General features: G+C 48.3%; 1 protein-coding gene across 2 annotated transcripts in view; it reads right to left on the bottom strand.

Annotated features, from left to right (window-relative positions):
* LOC106568179 (high affinity cAMP-specific and IBMX-insensitive 3',5'-cyclic phosphodiesterase 8B) overlaps positions 1–12,977 on the bottom strand; it is a 99,096-nt gene that overhangs the window by 36,080 nt on the left and 50,039 nt on the right. For both annotated transcript variants that reach the window (XM_014138304.3, XM_014138285.3), the window contains exons 4-10: positions 6,524–6,583; positions 5,192–5,249; positions 4,723–4,811; positions 4,292–4,370; positions 4,004–4,144; positions 3,718–3,806; positions 3,488–3,542 (exon numbers count right to left, since the gene is read on the bottom strand). In XM_014138304.3, the coding sequence (XP_013993779.1) occupies positions 3,488–3,542; positions 3,718–3,806; positions 4,004–4,144; positions 4,292–4,370; positions 4,723–4,811; positions 5,192–5,249; positions 6,524–6,583 (571 nt within the window). The remainder of the gene's footprint in view (positions 1–3,487; positions 3,543–3,717; positions 3,807–4,003; positions 4,145–4,291; positions 4,371–4,722; positions 4,812–5,191; positions 5,250–6,523; positions 6,584–12,977) is intronic.

Raw genomic sequence — 12,977 nt, 5'->3', positions numbered from 1 at the left:
GAAGCAACACTGATTGACAATACATTTCACATGCTGTTGTGCAAATGGGATAGACAACAGTTGGAAATTATAGGCAATTAGCAAGACACCCCCAATAAAGGAGTGGTTCAGCAGGTGGTAACCACAGACCACTTCTCAGTTCCTATGGTTCCTGGCTGATGTTTTGGTCACTTTTGAATGCTGGCGGTGCTTTCACTGTAGTGGTAACATGAGACGGAGTCCACAACCCACACAAGTGGCTCAGGTAGTGCAGCTCATCCAGGATGGCACATCAATGCAAGCTGTGGCAAGAAGGTTTGCTGTGTCTGTCAGCGTAGTGTTCAGAGCATGGAGGCGCTACCAGGAGACAGGCCAGTACATCAGGAGACGTGGAGGAGGCCGTAGGAGGGCAACAACCCAGCAGCAGGACCGCTACCTCCGCCTTTGTGCAAGGAGGAGAAGGAGGAGCACTGCCAGAGCCCTGCAAAATGACCTCCAGCAGGCCACAAATGTGCATGTGTCTGCTCAAACGGTCAGAAACAGACTCCATGAGGGTGGTATGAGGGCCCGACGTCCACAGGTGGGGGTTGTGCTTACAGCCCAACACCGTGCAGGACGTTTGGCATTTGCCAGAGAACACCAAGATTGGCAGATGAAAGCAGGTTCACACTGAGCACATGTGACAGACGTGACAGTCTGGAGACGCCGTGGAGAACGTTCTGCTGCCTGCAACACCCTCCAGCATGACCGGTTTGGCGGTGGGTCAGTCATGGTGTGGGGTGGCATTTCTTTGGGGGATCGCACAGCCCTCCATGTGCTCGCCAGAGGTAGCCTGACTGCCATTAGGTACCGAGATGAGATCCTCAGACCCCTTGTGAGACCATATGCTTGTTTGGTTGGCCCTGGGTTCCTCCTAATGCAAGACAATGCTAGACCTCATGTGGCTGGAGTGTGTCAGTAGTTCCTGCAAGAGGAAGGCATTGATGCTATGGACGGGCCCACCCGTTCCCCAGACCTGAATCCAATTGAGCACATCTAGGACATCATGTCTCGCTCCATCCACCAACGCCACGTTGCACCACAGACTGTCCAGGAGTTGGCGGATGCTTTAGTCCAGGTCTGGGAGGAGATCCCTCAGGAGACCATCCGCCACCTCATCAGGAGCATGCCCAGGCGTTGTAGGGAGGTCATACAGGCACATGGAGGCCACACACATTACTGAGCCTCATTTTGACTTGTTTTAAGGACATTACATCAAAGTTGGATCAGCCTGTAGTGTGGTTTTCCACTTTAATTTTGAGTGTGACTCCAAATCCAGACCTCCATGGGTTGATAAATTGGATTTCCATTGATTATTTTTGTGTGATTTTGTTGTCAGCACATTCAACTATGTAAAGATAAAAGTATTTAATAAGATTATTTCATTCATTCAGATCTAGGATGTGTTATTTTAGAGATTGTGCGTTCCTGGTGTAACTCAGGCAGTTGTTGTTGCCATCCTGTACCTGTCCTGCAGGTGTGATGTTCGGATGTACCGATCCTGTGCAGGTGTTGTTACACGTGGTCTGCCACTGCGAGGATGATCAGCTGTCCGTCCTGTCTCCCTGTAGCGCTGTATTAGGCGTCTCACAGTACGGACATTGCAATTTATTGCCCTGGCCACATCTGCAGTCCTCATGCCTCCTTGCAGAATGCCTAAGGCACATTCACGCAGATGAGCAGGGACCCTGGGCATCTTTCTTTTGGTGTTTTTCAGAGTCAGTAGAAAGGCCTCTTTAGTGTCCTAAGTTTTCATAACTGTGACCTTAATTGCCTACCGTCTGTAAGCTGTTAGTGTCTTAACAACCATTCCACATGTGCATGTTCATTAACTGTTTATGGTTCATTGAACAAGCATGGGAAACAGTGTTTAAACCCTTTACAATGAAGATCTGTGAAGTTATTTGGATTTTTACAAATTATCTTTGAAAGACAGGGTCCTGAAAAAGGGACCTTTATTTTTTTGCTGAGTTTATATTTATATATATATATATATATATGGGCTTGGATGACCAGCTTGACCAGGGGTATTCAACAAGGGGTCCGCGGAGCCTAGTACTGCAGGTGGTCCGCAGAAATATATATATAAAGAAGTGTTTTATTATGAATATATAATATAATACAGTAGAAAAGATGAGAATATCTTATTTCTAATGATGTCAACTTTATTTCACAACTCCTAATATTGAGCAAATTACACTCACTGGAGTATCTCACATAGACTTTGAAAAATCACCTGTGAATAGGCTACCAGTGCGGTTGAGCTTTCTTGACTTGGACATACATTTTTGCCAACACATGGCTCACTTTTGTTTACCAGCTAAACAGCTGCTCTTCTCAAAAATGTGTTTGGAGTTAACTTTCTAGCTAATAGGTTATGTTAGAATTAACACTTCCTCTTCCAATTATAATGTGGGGAGGTCAAAATAATAAAAAACGATCTACCAAATCTATTCATTTTCAAATGTTGATTACTTCTCCTTGCCATTATCATTCACCTGATGATAAGACAAGACAGTGTATTTCTTTGCTAACGTATGATGTGGGGTCCCTGGGTTGCCTGTTTGCCTGGGAGGGGGTCCCTGGGTCGCCTGTTTGCCTGGGAGGGGGTCCCTGGGTTGCCTGTTTGCCTGGGAGGGGGTCCCTGGGCAAGAAACGGTTGAAGATCCCTGAGCTAGACCATTCTGGACCAGCATAGACCAGCATGAACCAGCATAGACCAGCTTGGTCGCCAGCATATCAGCATCATCTGGTCACCAAAATACCAGCATCACCAGCATAAACTGGTCACCAGCATAACAGCATCACCAGCATAAACTGGTCACCAGCATAACAGCATCACCAGCATAAACCGGTCACCAGCATAACAGCATCACCAGCATAAACCTGTCACCAACATACCAGCATGAACTGGTCACCAGCATCACCAGCTTGACCAGCTGGTCGGCCAGCCTAACCAGCTAGACCATGCTGGTCCAATCAGTTTGAACAGCATAGACCATCATGGACCAGCATGGGCCAGCTTGAAATTTAGGCTGGTCTATGCTGGGGGTTTTTCAGCACGGAACATACTGTACATGAAATAAAAGGTCTTGTATGGCTATTCATCATACAGTAGAAGACAAGTGGTCTTCCCATGGCTAGCACAGGGCTGTCTCTGAACCACTTGAGGCCACATATTTACCATGAAGCTACAATTCTGGCAAACAAAGCAGACACCACATGTCTTCCATACAGCATAGAGCTGCCATTGATCAACAACACCTTGAGGCCATACGAGTTACATCATACTGGAGTTATGTGATATTTGACAGGAAAAAAAGGGGAAAACAACAAATGTTTTTTGATTGACAGGGTATTCATTTATCTTATGTAAGTACAGTTGAAGAATAAATCATGTAACTATCAATCATTAAGACCACCATGACTGCTCTCATTACATGAAACATAAAAATAACTTCCTGCTCACCTGTTTGTTGTTGTCACTGTGGGGCCTCTTGATGGAGACAAAATGGCGGATTTTACTGTAAAGAGATGGAAAGCAAAGCATACTAGATTGGGAATCATCTTTGTATAACTACCAGTTGCACAAGCAGTTATCAATCCATGGTGGAAGACCATACAATAGCCTGCCAGTCCCCAGTGCAATAAAGTTAAGATGTGTGGCCCCTTATAGAGGAAGTGATGTCAGTGACTTACCCTCCCTGGCCAATCACAGGCGTAATCTTGACGTGCTGCTGTATGCTGTCACCTGACTTCCTCCTGGCGTAGTAGATCCCCTGCCACTCCTAGAGACAACATAGTCGGAACATACAGTCAGACAACAATATAACATTCATACAACGAAGAAATGACAGGCAGACAACTGTACAGAAAACATTACACAACTATAAAGAATGGATGGATGGTCTTCAAGCAGGTGTTGAGGTTTTGGGACTTTCTCAGGATCTCTCACCTCCACTGTGGCTCAGTGTCAGAAGCTCACCTTTCCTTTCTTGATGCAGGTGTTGATGGTGTCTAGAAGATCTGCTCGGTTCTTGTCACTCTTGGGGAGTTCTGTCAGCTCTTTCCCTATTAACTCTCCTTTATGGTATCCCATCATGTGCTCAAACGCTGGGTTCACGTACTGGGGGCGAGGGAGCGAGATGGATAAGAATGATTTGTTTTTCATGTTTGTTTATTTCACAGAATACCTAAACAACACAGAAATGTCAAGAGATACATTGTGTTTCAGTGTGGCTGAATGACTTTGTGTTTGTGTGTGTTTGTGTACCTGTATCACATGGTCTTCACTGGTGATCTCCACAGCCTCCTGACAGTGGTCCAGAGCAGTGAAGACTGAGTTACATGCCCTGAGGGGGAGAAGAGAGGTATATCTGTTAAATCATACTGTGTGTGTGTGTGTGTGTGTGTATTTGTGTGTGTGTGTGTGTCTGCGTGTGTGGGTTGGTTCTTCTATCCTTGTGGGGACCTAAAATCCCCACAAGGATAGTAAAACAAGGAAAGTCCCCATGAGGACAATGGCTATTTTAATCTTAAGGGTTAGGTTTAGGGTTAGGGTTACAATTAGTGTTAGGGTTAGAATTAGGGATAGGTGTTAGGGAAAATAGGATTTTGAATGGAAAATGAGGATACGAGGGTTGAAGAACTTAACGTGTGTGTGTGTGTGTGTGTGTGTGTGTGTGTGTGTGAGGACCAATGTACCTGAGTTTGAACTGGCAGCGCACCTCTCCATGTTCTATCTGGAGCAATTCGTTATAGCAGGCAGAGACACTAATGTTCTCCACATACCTCTGACCAGAGATAGAGAGAGAGAAACATGAGCAACATAGTGTACTGTACAGTGTGTAGTCTGCAAAGCTTGGAGGTAGGGCACGTGATGAGAACTGTGACCTGCTGTACAGTACAGTACAGTACAGTACAGTACAGTACAGTAGGTGAACACTGCATGTGTTTATAAGATGAGCCAGCTGACTGACTGATTCAGCAGATGGATGATAGGATAGCATGCTGAGTGTTTTAAGTTGCCTGGCTGAGTTCACTTTACACAGTCACATAAGAGTTGGTGGTGGCAGATGTTATGCCATATAAAGGCATGTCCTCTTTTCCCCCTATAGTACATAGAGAACATATAAGGAGGAAGAAGGGAACATATAAGGAGAAGAGTACATACTCTGCTGAATCCGGCGCAGAGGAGCGGACGAACAGACGGCTCCTCCTGATCTAAAGGCCTATCGAGAAAGAACAGCATAAACAGCACACACTATGACATTATCATCATCAGCCCACATAAGATATACACCACATATCATTATAGAATACACACACTATGACATTATCATCATCAGCCCACATAAGATATACACCACATATCATTATAGAATACACACACTATGACATTATCATCATCAGCCCACATAAGATATACACCACATATCATTATAGAATACACACACTATGACATTATCATCATCAGCCCACATAAGATATACACCACATATCATTATAGAATACACACACTATGACATTATCATCATCAGCCCACATAAGATATACACCACATATCATTATAGAATACACACACTATGACATTATCATCATCAGCCCACATAAGATATACACCACATATCATTATAGAATACACACACTATGACATTATCATCATCAGCCCACATAAGATATACACCACATATCATTATAGAATACACACACTATGACATTATCATCATCAGCCCACATAAGATATACACCACATATCATTATAGAATACACACACTATGACATTATCATCATCAGCCCACATAAGATATACACCACATATCATTATAGAATACACACACTATGACATTATCATCATCAGCCCACATAAGATATACACCACATATCATTATAGAATACACACACTATGACATTATCATCATCAGCCCACATAAGATATACACCACATATCATTATAGAATACACACACTATGACATTATCATCATCAGCCCACATAAGATATACACCACATATCATTATAGAATACACACACTATGACATTATCATCATCAGCCCACATAAGATATACACCACATATCATTATAGAATACACACACTATGACATTATCATCATCAGCCCACATAAGATATACACCACATATCATTATAGAATACACACACTATGACATTATCATCATCAGCCCACATAAGATATACACCACATATCATTATAGAATACACACACTATGACATTATCATCATCAGCCCACATAAGATATACACCACATATCATTATAGAATACACACACTATGACATTATCATCATCAGCCACATAAGATATACACCACATATCATTATAGAATACACACATGTGTATGTCATTATCATCATCAGTGAGGAAACATATCTGTGTTTGTTTACTGTTGTTTGGTGTTTGTGTATGTAACTCGAGTTATGAGTTGCGGGGGAAAAAATCCTCTTGAAGGGCAAATAAACGCCATCAATCAATTATGATGTATACTTACGTCTGTGGCACAATGGCCAGAACGACCGTGTGTTCTGAGGGCTTTGTGGCACGGATCAACCTGGATCAACAACACAATAGAAAAACACATCACAGTAGAACAGGTTGATAAAAAGAAGCATTCAAAATCCCGCAGGTGGTGAGAACAGCATTATCAAATACAGCGCCTTCAGAAAGTATTCACACCCCTTGACTTTTTCCACATTTTGTTGTGTTACAACGTGAGATTAAAATGGATTTAATTGTATTTTTTTTGTCAACGATCTATACAAAATACTCTGTAATGGCAAAGTGGAAGAAAACTTTTTTCAACATTTATGGGAAATAAAACACTAATATATCTTGATTAGATAAGTATTCAACCCCCTGAGACTTTGGCTGTGATTACAGCTGTGAGTCTTCCTGGCACACCTGGATTGTACAACACTTGCCCATTATTCTTCAAGTGCTGTCAAGTTGGTGGTTGATCATTGCTAGACAGCCATTTTTATGTCTTGCCATAGATTTTCAAGCTGATTTATGTCAAAACTGTAACTAGGACACTCAGGAACATTCAATGTCATCTTGGAAAGGAACTCCAGTGTATATTTGGCCTTATGTTTTAGGTAATTGTTCTGGTGAAAGGAGAATTCATCTCCCAGTGTCTGTTGGAAAGCAGACTGAACCAAGTTTTCCTCTAGGATTTTGTCTGTGCTTAGCTCTATTCCCTTTCTTTTTATCTTAAAAAACTCCCCAGTCCTTGCCGATGACAAGTATACCCATAACATGATTAAGCCACCACCATACTTGAAAATATGAAGAGTGGTACTCAGTGTGTTGTGTTGGATTTGCCCCAAATAAAATGCTTTTGTATTCAGGACAAAAAGTTAATTTCTCTGCCACTGTAACGGATTGGCAGTCGTGGTGAAGGAATGAGGCACAGGAAGCAGCGAGCACAGGGTAGTGGCGTATTTAATTTACACTCACTCATCAAACAAATACTCCCAAACACAGGGGAGAAAATACACACAGCGTAAAATAGCGCCGACACGAACATGAGCCGTCACAATAGAAATAATCCCGCACAACACGGAAGCGGACCAGCTAACATAAATAGCCCCGCTAATTAACCAAACTAACACAGGTGCACAAAACCAAAAAGGGAATCAGTGACGACGACCGCCGAGCGCCACCCGAGCAGGAGGGGGCGCCACCGTCGGTGGGAATCGTGACAGTACCCCCCTCCTGACGCGCGGCTCCCGCAGCGCGCCAACACCGGCCTCGAGGACGACCCGGAGGGCGAGGCGCAGGGCGATCCGGACGGAGACGATGGAAATCCTTCAACATGGATGGGTCCAAGACGTCCTCCGCCGGCACCCAGCACCTCTCCTCCGGGCCGTACCCCTCCCAGTCCACGAGGTATTGCAGGCCCCTCGCCCGGCGTCTCGAGTCCAGAATGGCCCGTATGCTGTACGCCGGGGACCCCCCGATGTCCAGAGGGGGTGGAGGGACCTCCGGCACCTCACCTTCCTGCAGGGGACCAGCTACCACCGGCCTGAGGAGAGACACATGAAACGAGGGGTTAATACGGTAATAGGAAGGGAGTTGTAACCGATAACACACCTCGTTTATCCTCCTCAGGACTTTAAAGGGCCCCACACACTGCGGCCCCAGCTTCCGGCAGGGCACGCGGAGGGGCAGGTTCCGGGTCGAGAGAGAGCCCTGTCTCCCGGTATGAACACGGGTGCCTCCCTGCGGTGGCGGTCAGCACTCCTCTTCTGCCGTCCACTGGCCTCCTTCAGGGAGTCCTGGACGGCTCTCCAGGTCTCCTTGGAGTGCTGTACCCAGTCCTGTACCGCAGGAGCCTCGGTCTGGCTCCAGTGCCATGGTGCCAGGACCGGCTGGTAACCCAAAACACACTGAAAGGGTGACATGTTAGTAGAGGAGTGGCGAAGTGAGTTCTGGGCTAACTCAGCCCAGGGAATGTACCTCGCCCACTCCCCTGGCCGGACCTGGCAATACGACCTCAGAAACCTGCCCACTTCCTGGTTCACCCTCTCCACCTGCCCATTGCTCTCGGGGTGAAAACCGGAGGTCAAACTGACCGAGACCCCCAGCCGCTCCATAAACGCCCTCCAGACCCTGGATGTGAACTGGGAACCTCGATCAGAGACAATGTCCTCCGGCACCCCGTAGTGCCGGAAGACGTGGGTAAATAGGGCCTCCGCAGTCTGCAGGGCCGTAGGGAGACCGGGCAACGGGAGGAGACGGCAGGACTTAGAGAACCGATCCACAACCACCAGAATCGCAGTGTTCCCCTGAGAGGGGGGAAGATCTGTCAAGAAATCTATAGACAGGTACGACCATGGCCGTTGTGGAACGGGGAGGGGCTGTAACTTCCCTCTCGGTAGATGCCTAGGAGCCTTACTCTGAGCGCACACCGAACAGGAAGAGATATAGGACCTCACGTCCTTAGCCAAGGTGGGCCACCAGTACTTCCCCCTGAGACTCCGCACTGTCCTCGCCACACCAGGATGACCCGCAGTAGGTAGCGTGTGCGCCCATCGAATCAATCGATCACGAACACCGAGCGGCACATACATGCGACCCACGGGAACCTGCGCAGGCGCAGGTTCCAACACTAATGCCCGCTCGATGTCCGCGTCCACCTCCCATACCACCGGTGCCACCAGCCTAGACGCTGGAATGATGGGAGTTGGATCGATGGGCCGGTCCTCCGTGTCATAGAGACGGGACAGCGCGTCGGCTCTAGTGTTAAGGGAACCCGGTCTATAGGAGAAAGTGAACCTAAACCGGGCGAAGAACATGGCCCACCTTGCCTGACGTGGATTCAGTCTCCTCGCTGCCCGGATGTACTCCAGGTTTCGGTGGTCGGTCCAGATGAGAAAGGGGTGTTTAGCCCCCTCAAGCCAGTCCCGCCACACCCTCAAAGCTTTTACCACCGCTAGCAACTCCCTGTCCCCCACATCATAGTTACGCTCCGCCGAACTGAGCTTCTTCGAAAAGAAAGCGCAGGGGCGGAGTTTCGATGGCGTACCCGAGCGCTGTGATAGCACGGCACCCACCCCAGCCTCGGATGCGTCCACCTCCACTATGAATGCTAGAGACGGGTCCGGGTGCGCCAACACAGGTGCGTCGGTGAACAGCGTCTTCAACTTCTTGAAGGCTCCGTCCGCCTCCGTCGACCATCGCAAACGCACCGACCCCCCCTTCAGCAGTGAGGTAATGGGAGCCGCTACCTGGCCAAAACCCCGGATTAACCTCCGGTAGTAATTGGCAAAGCCTAAGAACCGCTGCACTTCCTTCACCGTGGTTGGAGTCGGTCAATTACGCACGGCCTTAACGCGGTCACACCCCATCACCACCCCCGTGGTGGAAATATAGGTCATGCTCCAGCAGTCTACCAAGAACCTTGCGCACCAGGGACACATGCGCGGAGCGGGTGGCGGATTATATCAGAATGTCATCGATATAGACAATCACGCCCTGCCCGTGCAGGTCCCTGAGAATCTCGTCAACAAAGGATTGAAAGACGGCTGGAGCATTTTTCAACCCATACGGCATGACGAGGTACTCATAATGGCCCGATGTGGTACTAAAGGCGGTTTTCCACTCGTCTCCCTTCTTGATACGCACCAGGTTATACGCGCTCCTGAGATCCAGTTTTGTGAAGAACTTTGCTCCGTGAAATGATTCCACCGCCGTAGCGATGAGAGGTAGTGGGTAACTAAACCCCACCGTGATAGCGTTTAGACCTCTGTAATCAATGCACGGACGCAGACCTCCCTCCTTTTTCTTCACAAAAAAGAAACTCGAGGAGGCGGGTGAGATGGAGGGCCGAATGTACCCCTGTCCCAGGGATTCCGTGACATATGTCTCCATAGCCGCCGTCTCCTCCTGTGACAAGGGGTACACATGACTCTTGGGAAGCGCAGCGTTAACCTGGAGATCTATCGCACAATCCCCCTGTCGATGGGGTGGTAATTTAGTCACCCTCTTTTTACAGAAGGCGATTGCCAAATCGGCGTACTCAGGGGGAATGCGCACGGTGGACACCTGGTCTGGACTCTCCACCGACGTGGCACCTATGGAAACTCCTAGACACCTCCCTGAACACTCCTCTGACCACCCCTGGAGAACCCCCTGTTTCCACGAAATACGGGGATTGTGACCAGCCAGCCAGGGGACCCCCAGCACCACCGGAAACGCAGGCGAATCAATAAGGAAAAAACGAATGCGTTCCTTATGATTCCCCTGCGTTACCATGTCCAGTGGCACCGTAGACTCCCTGACTAGCCCTGACCCTAATGGTCGGCTATCTAGGGAGTGCACGGGGAAGGGGGGGATCTATCGGCACCCGCGGAATGCCCAGCTTAATGGCAAGTCCACGATCCATAAAGTTCCCAGCTGCGCCTGAATCGACTAGCGCCCTATGCTGGGAAGAGGGAAAAATTTAGAAAACAAAACAGGTAAGAACACGTGACCAACAGGGGGTTCTGGGTGAATCTGGTGCTGACTCACCTGGGGTGACCGAGAAGTGTTCTGCCTGCCCTCTCGACTCCCAGACTGGCTCCTCCAGCACCGGTCGGCCGTGTGTCCTCTCCGACCACAGCTGGTGCAGGAGGAGCCAGCTCCTCCGGTGCCCCTTGGCACGGCCCCCCCTACCTCCATAGGGGTAGGGGCGGGGGTGCACGGAGGTGGAACGGGCAGGACCCTCTCCAAACGCCCGCGGGCAGCCAGCAGATTGTCCAAACGAATGGACATGTCAATGAGCTCGTCCAGGGATAGAGCGGCATCTCGACAGGCCAGCTCCCTGCGGACGTCCGCCCGGAGACTGCATCTATAGTGGTCTACGAGGGCCCTGTCGTTCCACCCCGCCCCAGCAGCCAAGGTTCTGAACTCCAACGTGAAGTCCTGAGCGCTCCTCGTCTCCTGCCTGAGGTGGAACAGCCGTTCACCCGCCGCTCTTCCTTCCAGAGGGTGGTCGAACACGGCCTGAAAGCGGCGGGTGAACTCTGGATAATGGTCCCTCGCCGAGTCTGGGCCATTCCAGACCGCATTAGCCCACTCCAGAGCTCGGCCCGTCAGGCAGGAAACGAGGGCACTCACGCTCTCCTCTCCTGAGGGAGCAGGTCTGACGGTGGCCAGGTAAAGGCTCGAGCTGGAGCAGAAATCCCTGGCACCCAGCCGCCGCCCCATCATACTCCCTCGGGAGCGCCAAACGAAGCGCGCCTGAGCCAGACGTAGTGGGAGGAGGAGTTGGCTGCATCGGAGGAGCCGGAGGTGGAGAGAGGAGACCACTTCTCTCCCATCGGTCCATCCTCTCCATCATCTGGTCCATCGCGGATCCTATGCGGTGGAGGACCGTAGTGTGGTGGAGGACGCGTTCCTCCATCGAGGGGACAGGGGTGGCCGCTGCTCCTGCTGATTCCATGCATTTTCGTGGAGCGGGATTCTGTAACGGATTGGCAGTCGTGGTGAAGGAATGAGGCACAGGAAACAGCGAGCACAGGGTAGTGGCGTATTTAATTTACACTCACTCATCAAACAAATACTCCCAAACACAGGGGAGAAAATACACACGGCGTAAAATAGCGCCGACACAAACATGAGCCGTCACAATAGAAATAATCCCGCACAACACGGAAGCGGACCAGCTAACATAAATAGCCCCGCTAATTAACCAAACTAACACAGGTGCACAAAACCAAAAAGGGAAAACCAAAAAGGGAATCAGTAGTAGCTAATAGGCCGGTGACGACGACCGCCGAGCGCCACCCGAGCAGGAGGGGGCGCCACCGTCGGTGGGAATCGTGACAGCCACATATTTTGCAGTATTAGTTTAGTGCCTTATTGAAAACAGGATGCCTTTACTTGGTTTTTATTCTGTACAGGCTTCCTTCTTTTCACTCTGTCATTTATGTTAGTATTGTGGATTAACTACAATGTTGTTGATCCATCCTCAGTTATCTGAAAATCACCATTGGCCTCATGGTGAAATCCCTGAGTGGTTTCCTTCCTCTCTGGCAACTGAGTTAGGAAGGGTGCCTGTATCTTTGTAGTGATTGGTTGTTTTGATACACCATCCAAAGTGTAATTAATAACTGCAGAATGCTCAAAGAGATGTTCAATGTCTGTTTTTTTTTTACCCATCTACCAATAAGTGTCCTTTTCAAAACATTGGAAAACCTCCCTGGTCTTTGCGCTTGAATCTGTGCTTGAAATTCACTGCTCAGACCTAATTGTATGTGTGGGGTACAGAGATGAGGTAGTCATTAAAAATAATGTTAAACACTATTATTGCACACAGAGTGAGTCCATGCAACTTATTATGTGACTTGCCATAGCAAAAGGGTTGAATACTTATTGACTCAAGGCATTTTAGCTTTTCATTTTTAATTCATTTGTAAACATTTCTAAAAACATAATTCCACTTCGACATTATGGTGTATTGT

The sequence above is a fragment of the Salmo salar genome, chromosome 01 (assembly GCF_965601325.2).
Source record: "Salmo salar chromosome 01, fSalSal1, whole genome shotgun sequence".
NCBI lineage: Eukaryota > Metazoa > Chordata > Actinopteri > Salmoniformes > Salmonidae > Salmo > Salmo salar.
Note: the sequence above shows the minus strand (reverse complement) of the source record. Positions and strands in the feature narration are given on the sequence as shown.